Source organism: Rutidosis leptorrhynchoides, chromosome 6 (genome assembly GCF_046630445.1).
Source record: "Rutidosis leptorrhynchoides isolate AG116_Rl617_1_P2 chromosome 6, CSIRO_AGI_Rlap_v1, whole genome shotgun sequence".
Taxonomy (NCBI): Eukaryota; Viridiplantae; Streptophyta; class Magnoliopsida; order Asterales; family Asteraceae; genus Rutidosis; species Rutidosis leptorrhynchoides.
Genome location: NC_092338.1, coordinates 368,736,709 through 368,749,898, shown reverse-complemented (window position 1 = coordinate 368,749,898; position 13,190 = coordinate 368,736,709). Strand labels below are relative to the sequence as shown.

Genomic DNA, 13,190 nt, shown 5'->3' with positions numbered 1-13,190 from the left:
GTGTGTAAAGATTGTAATGTTGTGTTTGGTACCGAAACGTTTAAAATCGATCTCATTCCGATGATTTTAGGTGAGTTTGATATTGTTGTTGGCATGGATTGGCTCGATCGTTATAGAGCTGATATTGCATGCCATGATAAGTTCATTCGTGTGAGAACCCCAAGTGGGGGAGAGTTGATTATTTATGGTGATAAACGAAGAAGACTCGTACCATTATGCACTTATGCACGGGCACGACGTTTTCTCAAGAGTGGTGGTGTATGTTATCTCGCTCATGTAGTTGATACTCGTGATGAGCGACCACCCATTCGTAAAATTCCGGTGGTTAATGAGTTTGAAGACGTTTTTCCGGATGAGTTACCGGGTGTTCCGGCGGAAAGACAAGTAGAATTTCGCATTGAGTTGGTTGCGGGAGCTACTCCCATTGCTAAAACTCCTTATCGTTTAGTGCCGACGGAAATGCAAGAATTGTTAAATCAAACCCAAGAGTTGCTTGAAAAGGGTTTCATTCGACCGAGCTCCTCGCCATGGGGTGCTCCGGTCTTGTTTGTGAAAAAGAAAGATGGAAGTATGCGGATGTGCATCGATTATCGGGAGTTGAACAAAGTGACGATCAAGAATCGCTATCCATTACCTAGGATTGACGATTTGTTTGACCAACTCCAAGGTGCAACGTATTTTTCTAAGATTGACTTACGGTCCGGCTATCATCAAGTGCAGGTCCGTGAGGAAGACATAGAGAAAACGGCTTTTCGAACGCGTTATGGGCATTTTGAGTTTGTAGTTATGCCTTTTGGTCTTACTAATGCACCGGCGGCATTCATGGATCTAATGAACCGAGTGTGCCAACCTATGTTAGACAAGTCGGTAATTGTGTTCATCGACGACATACTTGTTTATTCTAAGAGTATGAAGGAACATGAGCACCATTTACGTGAAGTGTTGAAGACATTGCGGAAGGAGAAGTTGTATGTAAAATTCTCCAAATGTGAATTTTGGCTGAGGGAAGTTCAATTCCTTGGCCATATTGTGAATCGAGAAGGAATTCAAGTGGACCCGGGGAAGATAGAAACGGTGAAGAGTTGGGGACAACCGACTATGCCTACGGAAATCCGAAGCTTTCTCGGATTGGCCGGTTATTATCGTCGGTTCATCCAACACTTTTCTAAGATTGCTTCTCCTTTGACTAAATTGACGAGGAAGAACGTAAGGTTCAATTGGGAGAACGAGCAAGAAATCTCTTTTCAATTGTTAAAAGAGAAATTGTGTCAAGCTCCGGTGTTAGTGTTGCCGGAAGGGGTAGAAGACATGACGGTTTATTGTGATGCTTCTTTAAATGGGCTCGGGTGTGTTTTGATGCAAAGAGGTAAAGTCATCGCTTACGCCTCTCGACAATTAAAGGAACACGAAAAGAGATACCCGACTCACGATCTTGAGTTGGCGGCGGTGGTTCATGTGTTGAAAATTTGGCGCCACTACTTGTATGGTGTCAAGTGTACGATTTATTTGGACCATAAGAGTTTGAAACATCTCTTTACTCAACGAGATTTGAATTATCGTCAACGTAGGTGGATGGATGTGGTAAAGGATTATGATTGTGAGATACTCTACCATCCGGGAAAGGCGAACGTGGTCGCGGATGCGTTGAGTCGAAAGAGTCAACATCCGGCGATACGAGTAGGATCGTTACACATGATTATTACTAACGATTTCCTTGTAAAGCTTGGTGAGATTCAAATAGAAGCGTATGTTCACAACAAGCATGAAGAGCGGATTGTGGGGCAAACGGAGTTCATTACTATGGGCTCGCGTGGTTTGTTGTCGTTTCAAGGAAGAGTGTGGGTACCTAAGATGGGTGGTAACCGACAAGTGCTACTAGATGAAGCACATAAGTCAAGGTTTTCCATTCATCCGGGTGTAACAAAGATGTACTATGACTTGAAGAAAGATTATTGGTGGCCCGGTATGAAACGTGATGTGGTTAAGTATGTTGAACAATGCGTCACGTGTTTGCAAGTTAAAGCCGAACACCAAAAGCCGTACGGTAAGTTACAACCCTTAGAAGTCCCGAAATGGAAATGGGAGCACATTACCATGGACTTCATTACTAAGTTACCGAAGACGGCGAGAACCCAATATGATACGATTTGGGTGATAGTTGATCGATTGACGAAAAGTGCTTTGTTTCTTCCCATTCGGGAAACAATATCATCGGAGACTTTATCCAAGTTGTTTATCAAGGAGGTGATATCGAGACATAGGGTTCCCATATCTATTGTTTCGGATCGAGATACTCGTTTTACGTCCCGGTTTTGGAACAAGTTTCATGAAGATATGGGTACTCAATTGAAAATGAGCACGGCGTATCATCCTCAAACGGACGGTCAAACCTAGCGTACGAACCAAACGTTAGAGGATATGTTAAGGGCGTATATTATTGATTTTGGTGGAAGTTGGGATGAGCACTTACCCTTGGTGGAATTCTCATACAACAATAGTTACCACACTAGTATTGGAATGCCACCTTATGAGATGCTCTATGGGCGTAGGTGTCGAACTCCCATTTGTTGGGGAGACGTGGGTCAACGAGAAATCGGAAGTTTCGATTTGGTTTTGGAGATAAATAGTAAAATTGAGATGATTCGGGCTCGACTTAAAGCGGCGCAAGATAGACAAAAGTCTTATGCCGATAAAGGTAGGAGAACGATAGAGTTTCAAGAAGGTGACATGATGATGCTTAAGGTTTCTCCATAGAAGGGTGTTATTCGGTTTCGAAAGCGAGGAAAGTTAGCTCCTCGGTTTATTAGTCCTTTCAAGGTTTTGGCACGTGTTGGTGAGGTTGCTTATCGACTAGAGTTACTCGAAGAACTTGCGGGAATCCATAACACGTTTCATGTTTCCCATCTTCGTAAGTGTCTTGCGTATGACTTGACTTGGGTGCCTTTAGATGAGATTACGTTAAATAACAAGCTAGAGTATGCGGAAGAACCGGTTGCAATCCTTGATGAGAAGGTTAAGATGTTACGAAACAAGGAAATTAGAACTTTCAAGGTGCAATGGCGACATCGAAAGGGTTCCGAGTTTACATGGGAATCCGAAGAGTTTGTCTTGGTCTATCTTCCGGCTTGTCATGCGGCTTGGATCGCGAGGACGCGCTCCGATTCAAGTGGGGGAGAGTTGTAACATCCCGTTTTTCCCGTACGTATTGAAAGGTACATACTTAATCATTTGTACGTTTATAATTCGTTAGCTTATGCGTAAATGTATGAATATAAGTATAGATAGATATATATGTATACCTGATAATGTGTGCATATGTAAGTCTATATGTGGGGTTTGATAGCATTTAGTCTTGTTAGACTGTTGTGGAAGGCTAGGTGAATATAGGATGCGGGTTTGGAATGTACAAGTTGAATAAAGTAGAAATTTGGTTAAGTTGGTCGAAGTGTCCAGTTCCAGCCTTAGGCCGCGCCGCGACCAACTGGTCTGCGCCACGGCATAGCAAGCAAACCAGGAACAGAAGTTGTGTTAAGAGTGGTCGATTTTTATGTTGTTCGTCGCGCCGCGACGATTTAAGCCGCGCCGCGGCAATACTGCAGGACAGGTTCTGAACTTAGATCTTTTTAAGAGATTTGAAGGGCAATTTGGTAATTTAATGTCTAAATCAGTTTGGAGCATTAAATCTGCACCAATAGTTCAATTAATTCATTTTCTTTTATCTTTTCTTTCATTTTCTCTCCCAAAAACTCAACACCCATTTAGATTGAAAGTGAGATTTGAGAGTGAAGGATTGAGGGTTGATCTTTGGAGCAAGAATTAAAGTTGTTCCTTGTATCTCTAGCTATGCGTTGATAGTCTCGGTAAGTTCTAACTCTAAGTTTTGAGTTTTAATTGGTTAATGGCTAGGGTTTTGGTTACTAGAGACTTGTTTGACCCATTTGAGAGTAAAATGGGCGAATTTGGGTTATGTGGTTGTAATGAAACCCTAATAGCCACAAGCTAGGTTTTGGTCTAATGAAAATAGGATTTGTAAGTGTTGATGGTGTTGTTAAGCATTAAACACTTGTTAAAATGTTGTTGAAATGGTAAATAGGTCATGTTTGACAAGTTTGGTAGTGTAAGAGTTAAAAAGAGTAATGTTGACCTAGTTTGGGTGAATTGGGTATGAATTACCCAAAGTTGGTGCTAGTTGAAGTTACTAGACTTTAATTCACTAGCTTTAGTGATTAAAGTCAAGTCTTGGCCATTAAAGGGGCGGTTGTGGTGTGTTTGAGTCATTTAATGCGAGTTGGGTCATTAAATGCTCAAGTAGAGGTAATGTGGTTAATTTCACTAGCTGTGTAATTGAATGTGTACTTATGTATTAGGTACTTTGCTTTGAAGCTCGGAAGTGCATAATCATCACCGAAGTGCTAAGGTGAGTGGAATAATTATATGCGTGCATATATGATGTATTTATTTGTGTAGTTGAGTTGTGAAGTGTCGATGTGTTAAGACACCACTTCTCACGTGGCGAGTGAAGTGTCGAAGTGTTAAGACACCACTCGGGAGTGAAGCATCGATGTGTTAAGATGCCACTTCGAAAGATGTAACGAGTGAAGTGTCGATGTGCTAAGACACCACTCGGGGTGAAGTGTCGAAGTGTTAAGGCACCACCCGGGGTGAAGTATCGAGGTGTTAAGATGCCACCCGTGGGGTTAGTGTACGAGGTGTTAAGTGCACTAATGGTTGTTATGAACTCCGACGGTCTTTAAACACCATTCCCTCGTTCGATTGGTTAACCATGGTTGTGTGTGGATTGTAGCATATTATATTGTTTAAACTATATGCTATTGTTATGCTAGCTCGTTTGGTGGAAGGTTTGGTAATATACTTGGGATAGTATGATTATTTATATTGCTAGCATATATGCGGTAAATGTGTAAGTGATTGCAAGTAAGTAGGTTGTATATGTAAACGTATAATTGTTGCACTCACTAAGCATTAGCTTACCCCTCTCGTTGTTTATCTTTTAGATGCAGGTGTGGACAAGGGCAAGGGGGTTATTGGGCACTAGGTGTCCTTGTTGATGTTATGAAGCTTTTGGAAGTTGACCTACGTTTTAGGTAGTTTAGTCCCAAACCATGCTCAAGGGGTCGTTTGGATTATAAACTATCATTTGTATTTGGTCAAACTTGTATCACATTCGTTAATGGCCTTCATGCCTTTTTGTAAACATTAAACTCGTAGTATGTTTTTAACGAAACGTGTGGAATGGTTTACATATTTAATTGGCGCGTAAATGTGTATCATTTTAAAAAAAAATTATCGTACGGAGTACGGGTTGGGTTGTTTCATATATTGATGATGAAACGTTGTTACTTCAACAATATGGTTATCAAAATTCAGTTTTTGATGATACTGAATGTAATGCACTTGTTACCATGGTTGATAATGAAAATGGTAGTGATAGTGGTGCTTCAGAAACTAGTGTGGATGGTGGTGAGGAATTTGGTAGTAGTGATGATTTGAACTATATACCTCATATAATACTACCTGCTGATGATAAAATTTTAGAAAGTGAAGAACAACCAGGATTGAACTTTGAGGAATTTGATAGTGGAAATGAGTTAGACACTGTTGAAATGAGAAGGAAGTTAAGGTTGAAACACATAAGATCAACCAATCAAGAAGACCCAAACCTCATTCAGTTGCACAAGTTTTATGTTGGTCAACGGTTTTCATCATCAACACAAGTTAAAGAGAGAGTAAGATTGCATTCAATTGAAACTAGAAGGGACTTACATCTGCACAAGAATGATAAGGTGAGGGTAAGGGTGAGATGTTTAGGATTAGGACTAAATGATCAAAATAAGCCAAATTGCCCATGGACTTTACTTGTTTCCAAGGGCAAGAATGAGGACACATGGTTAGTGAAGACCCTAAATGAATTGCATTTATGTCAGCAAAAGAGAGAACTTAGACAATGCACATCTTCAATTCTGTCTAAACAAATTGGTGATACACTTGTTGTAGATCCTGATCTAAAAGCAGGTGCAATTCAGGATATTATGTCTAAAAAGTATGAGTTAGGAATCAAGAAAAGCACAGCTTATAGGGCAAAGGCTAAGGCAAAGAAAGCTATAGTTGGTTATTATAGGGAACAATATTTAAGGCTTAGAGATTATTGTTTAGAGTTGCAAAAGAGAAATCCCAATACAACAACAAGAATTCAAGTTCATCCTGAACCTAATGTCAATTCAGATAGTAGGGTGTTTAAAAGGGCTTACATTTGTTTGGGTCCCCTCAAAGAAGGATTTAGGGCTTGCCAAAGAGAGATTTTAGGGCTTGATGGTGCATTTTTAAAGGGTCCTTATACAGGTCAACTTTTGTCAGCTGTTGGAGTTGATCCTAACAATGGGACATATCCTTTAGCATATGCAATTGTGGAAGCTGAAACAACTGATTCTTGGAAATGGTTTTTGGAATGCATCGGTGATGATTTGAATTTAGATTCAAGGAGTAACTTTACATTCATTTCTGATAGGAAAAAGTTATTTATTCATAACACACTTTAAATTTTCAATTTATGTAATATGTGTCCATTTATCTAATTTTTTCAATTTATGTAATATATTTCCATTTATCTAATCTTTTTCAATTTATGTTCAATTGTGGAGGGTCTCAAGCCAGCTTTGGCATCGGTGTATCCTAGTGCTGAGCATAGATTTTGTGTTAGACATATCTATGAAAATATGAGAGGATCCTATAAAGGGGGTGTAATAAAAGACTTGGTATGGAAATGTGCAACTAGAACAACTGTTGAAGAATTTGATGCTACAATGGATGAACTTAGAAGGGAAATTGAAAGTGCATACAATTACTTGAAGGATATTGCACCACATCATTGGAGTAGGGCTCACTTTACTGGTAGGTCAAAATGTGATATGTTATTGAATAATATCTGTGAGGTTTTTAACAGTAAAATTGTGGATGGTGTGACGACCCGGAAATTTCCGACCAAATTTAAACTTAATCTTTATATGATTTCGATACGATAAACAAAGTATGTAATGTTGAGTCTAGAAAATTTTGAAACGATGTTCATATATTCAATTGACCTTCGACTGCTCTCGACGATTCACGAACAATTAACTGTAAATAGATATGCGTGTATGTTTATATAAATAATAATTCGAAATATAATTTGAAGTATTATAAGTTGTTGTTATTAAAGATTAATAAAATAAAAATAGGATATTATAATAATTATTATTTAAAATATACCTCTATATATATAAATAATGTATATTAAAAATAAATATTAAATGGTTGTAATACCCGTTTGATGTTTTGATTGATATTAAGCAAGTTAAATTTAAACTTATGTAATTTTAAAATAAACGGTGATTCGAAAATGAGTTTTATAAATTTTAGGCTTATTAATAATATATTTAGATGTTGTTTATCAAATTTTAAAACTTTTTATATTTTACTTGGGGTTGGGAGTGAACAATTAATGTAATATTTATTTAATAGTTAAGGATCGAATTTTATATCATAATGACTAAAATAAATAAATATAGTTAATTTGAAAATATGGGATATTTCTGAGAACTTTCCTCCGCCACTGATTAACAACAGAACTCGAGTTAATATCTGTAAATTGAGATGTCTAGTATATGTAGTTGATGGCTTTACTATATGTGAATGAATGATTGTTATTGATATTTGAGTTAATATTATATTATATTATAATATTATATATTATACCCGTGATTGAATTATAATAGATTAAATTATGTGGTTGTTTCTTTGCATACAGAGTGGAAATTGAAAAGCAATCCACTATCATACTGTGTATGATTGGTACTTATGTTATCCTTTCTATCTATCCTATCTATTCTATATTCTATCCAATATCTAATATATATATACAATTACATATACACATATTTGACTATATCATTCACTTGATATCATTTCAACTCATCCGGAAATTGAAGTGAATGATATTGTTTTTACTTTAATCAATACCCAATCACAATATCATGTAAATCACTTATCACCATATACACATATTCATAGGGATACAGAGAAGACACCAACTCTCCATCTATATATATAAATATATATAGATAGAATATTACATGTATTGAACACCCTTTTAAACTGCACTTTTCTTCTTTAATCTACAACAAAAATCCACCATTTCCCTCTTCTTGACTGCTCGGTCATTATCACCACCCAACACCCTCTTCTTCATTGAAATCGCCACCATCGAGAACACTCAACATCTTACATCCTACATCAAACCTTTGATCACAATCCATCAACCACCATCTTTAATCATGTAAATCACTATCTTAACCCACTCTAAACCACTTCAAACTTTGAAACTTCATGTTACTGTCATACTTTTGCTCCTACAGCAGCTACCAAACAACATCTACAATCACCATCAAAACAACCTACTATAAATTCTTTAAATCATGAAATCACCATGGAAGCTAGTTATTTCATTCAAACACTCCGGTGAACATATAGTAAGTGTGGTATTATTGCATATAAATTAGTTACATAAATTAAGACTGAATAACTTATTCTTCAAAAATTCAATACACTGGATACAAACATACTATATCTCAACAATATATTGATCTGTATAATAAAAACTATTGTGTAAAACGAAGAACATTCAGTGACAACAAACTATGAAACAATCAATAAAAATATTTATTGAATATAATCAGTTTAAAGTAGAAAACACAAGTACCATCAATGTCTCTGGAACCGATTACCAACTCGTATTTTTTGAAAACTGCAACTACCATTCGATTTATTCTTCCATAACTCAAACTATTGAACTGTTGTTTCTTTGATTAACCCATCAAGAGAACTATCACTTATTGTTATCACCATTGCTGCACCTTATTCAATTTTCTGTCAAACCCTACAGCCCCACCTGCTATCACCCTTCATCACCATCAGCTACAGACCGCCACCTGCAACTGCAGTGATTATTTTTTTTTTGACACCAACTGCTACAGCTAGTTCCTATTCCTGTTTACAACAAACAATCATCACCTCACCATATTTTTTTCTTCTTTCTTTCTTCTTTTTCCTTTCTTTATTGATCGTTTACGTTTTTATTTGTTTCTTATTCATACTGTCGCTACTACAGCAGCAAATTCTAGCTCCTGTTATTACCTGAGCGAGCCAACACAGGCCACTGCAAAAACAATCGAAAAATCACCATCAATCCATCATCAACAACGTGTCACCGAAACCTTAATCATCTTTCTTTCTTCTCCTACCATCACCTCTCAATTACACCATGATAGTTACTGCAACTGCTATTATATTTTTTTTTTTGTCGAACAAAATCATCAAACCCATTAAGAACACTATTAATTATTACTCTAATTTTATAAGATAAGAACACAGATCATATAAAAAAGATTTAAAGAAATTAAGAAAATATCAATTAATCGATTACCTCTTTGATTTAATTGATGGATCGAATACTAGATCGATTGAAGATAAATACCGATGATAATGAAGACTGCCATTGATGAATAGATAACTTACAAAACCTTGATGATTGCTGCTCGATCGATTGTTGGATTTATGAATCGAAGAAACCTAGAACCGTTATATTTATTTCTTTCTTTCTTTCCTGCGTGCTGGTATCTGCTTCTCTCGATCTGTTTTTCTCGATTAGTTTAAAACACCAACAAAAGCAGATCTAAATCTTTTACTTCGTACAAGATATTATCTAATATCAATTATTATTATTATTATTATTATTATTATTATTATTATTATTATTATTATTATTATTATTATTATTATTATTATTATTATTATATGATTATTAGTGTTATTTATTTATACTAATATCATAATTATTATTATTATTATTATATTATTTTAATTATTATTAATATTATTATTATTATTATTAATATTATTATTATTATTATTATTATTATTATTATTATTATTATTATTACATTATTTAAAATTAGTATCATTATTTTTATTAAATAAAAATATTGATATAAGAATATATTTATTACACAAAATACTATATTAACATTACATATTATTATATGTTCATATTATATTTACACATAATAGTATTAAAACTTATATATAAATGTTTATATATATATATATATATATATATATATATATATATATATATATATATATATATATATATATATATCATATAGATATATTTACATAAATTATATTTTATTAATACTAAAATATAAAAATAAATGACACATATTATAACTATGTAACAATTATAAATTAGTTATTAAAATATTTTAAAGAATATTTACTATAGTAATAATCTACTAAGATAATTTAATATATAATATGAATGTAATACTTTTGTATGTAAAAATTAATAAAAATATTTTATAACATATATAAAAGCATAAATATATAACTATATATAACATTGGAAATTACCCAAATATTACTAAACTAAAATTATTATATTATAATAAATGTTTTATAGTTTCATGATATTATTTGACATATATAAATGATATAGGTTCGTGAATCCAAGGCCAACCCTGCATTGTTCAGTTTCGTCATATGTATTTTTACTACAAAATACAGTATCGTGAGTTTCATTTGCTCCCTTTTTAAATGCTTTCGCAATATATATTTTTGGGACTGAGAATACATGCGCTGCTTTTATAAATGTTTTACGAAATAGACACAAGTACTTAAAATTACATTCTATGGTTGGATTATTAACCGAATATCGCCCTTCAAGTCTGGTAACCTAAGAATTTAGGAAAATAGCCCCTGATTGACGCGAATCCTAAAGATAGATCTATGGACCTTGACAAGTCCCATTCGGGGTACGAATGCTTTAGTACTTCGAGATTATTATACAGACGAGAGGTTCTGTTTTGGGGATATTCTATGCATTAAGTTAACGTCGGTTACCAGGTGTTCAATCCATATGAATGATATTTTTTGTCTCTATGCATGGGACGTATATTTATGAGAAATGAAAATCTTATGGTCTATTAAAATGATGGAAATGATTATTTATGTTAAACTAATGAACTCACCAACCTTTTGGTTGACACTTTAAAGCATGTTTATTCTCAGGTATGAAAGAAATCTTCTGTTGTGCATTTGCTCATTTTAAAGATATTACTTGGAGTCATTCATGGCATATTTCAAAATACGTTGCATTCGAGTCGTTGAGATCATCAAGATTATTATTAAGTCAATTATAGTTAGATATATTATGAAATGGTATGCATGCCGTCAACTTTCGATGAAATGAAAGATTGTCTTTTCAAAAATGAATGCAATGTTTGTAAAATGTATCATATAGAGGTCAAGTACCTCGCGATGTAACTAACTGTTGTGAATCGTTTATAATCGATATGGACTTCGTCCGAATGGATTAGGACGGGTTGTTAGAGTTGGTATCAGAGCGTTGGTGTTAGCGAACCAGGTCTTGCATTAGTGTATCTAACTGATAGTCGATAGGATGCATTAATGAGTCTGGACTTCGACCGTGTCTGCATGTCAAAAGTTTTGCTTATAAGTTCGTGTCGAAAATTACCTGCTTATCAATCTTAGGGAATCACTTGCTTATCATTCATAGTCTAGACACAATATACTGCAATGATTACATGAATAGTGTATAGACAAAATTCATATCTTAGCGTATCTGCAAATTCATATCTTAGCGTATCTGTTATTGTTACATTTGCCTGACAGATTCCGTAGATTCCTCCGTAATTTATGAGATTTTAGTATTTTATATGCATATGTAAATTATGTATTGCAGGATACTAATCTACATCCTATAATTTATTTCTTATCGAAAATCCTTCATCTGATCGTACGAGATGAATCCCTCAACCAGTTCGAGTTCCTCAGATTCCGATAGCTATTCTGATAGTTATTCCGACAGCTATTCTGACATGGATTTTCACTCGAGCTCCGAAAGCAGTATGACCAGAATGGATCAACCAATTAGCCATCATCTGTTCTGGATGAATTGAGGATGTGTTCGTAGTCGACTTAATCAATGGAGACGAGAAGAAGGCAATCCTTTCCATCAACCAAATTCACCTCTTAGCGAAGAACCTGAAGCACTTACCCGCGAACCTGATCATGATACTATTTTCTCTTTCATTTCCAGAATATCTCACCACGATTATATTCTATATAAAATTCAAGATCTTATTCATCCGCTCGTTTCGATCGACAATCATCCCGGAATAATATAAGAAGTCAACGAACTTCGCGCTTGAGTAATCAATTTGGAGAATATGGTGCAAAATCTACCAGCTTCAGCAACATCACCGGCACCAACAGTACCATCAATAACAGCACCAGTACCATCAACAATCCATGCTTCAATATCACCATATGTACTTCGAGTATGATCTTCGTTCTACGTATCATTCTACCTCATTTATCTTCGTTCGACATGGCGAATATGTAATCCCTAAAGTTTTAGAGATTATTTATTCTAGTTCCAACCGAAAACTAAATGAGTTTAATATTATATTAACTCATTAAATCCATGATTACATCTGAAGAAAATATATATGTATATATGTTTTCATAAAGATTGTAATTAAAAATTCTTTTGTACAAACTGTTAATGGTGAAAATATTTTAACGGGTAGGTAATACCCGAGGAATATTTAGATTTCACATTAATAAGTTACATTATACGTTCTTTGAATCTGATTCAACAGTCATTTACTATCCTACCTACATCCACAGATATACGAATCCGTTCACCGTAGAATAACTATTTTCATCCAATTTCATATTTGGATTTTGATTTATCAGAATCCAACAAGTGGCATAATGAAGAAAACATTTGACAAAATAAAATTTGTTAGAAATAAATAAATTAACTATGAGAAATTTTGTTAAGAATCCACGCTAACTGTTCCTAGCTAATTGTTCCTAGCTAACTGATTACATTTTATTTATCGCAATTTAATTATCGCAATTTACATCCTCGCAATTTTATTTATCGTCATTTAATTTTTGTTATTTACTTTATGCACTTTATTTATCGTTATTTAATTTCTGTTATTTATTTTACGCACTTTAAATATCGGGACACGTATACAAGGTTTTGACATATCATATCGACGCATTTATATATATTATTTGGAATAACCATAGACACTCTA

At 34.5% G+C, this 13,190-nt stretch overlaps 1 protein-coding gene across 1 annotated transcript; it reads left to right on the top strand.

The window, feature by feature from the left end:
• The first annotated feature begins 5,423 nt into the window (after nucleotides 1-5,423).
• On the top strand, nucleotides 5,424-7,845 carry LOC139854881 (uncharacterized). Its single transcript, XM_071844155.1, has 3 exons — nucleotides 5,424-6,501; nucleotides 6,673-6,909; nucleotides 7,805-7,845. The coding sequence occupies exons 1-3, from the start codon at nucleotides 5,424-5,426 to the stop codon at nucleotides 7,843-7,845; spliced, it is 1,356 nt and encodes a 451-aa protein (XP_071700256.1).
• Nucleotides 7,846-13,190: the final 5,345 nt, after the last annotated feature.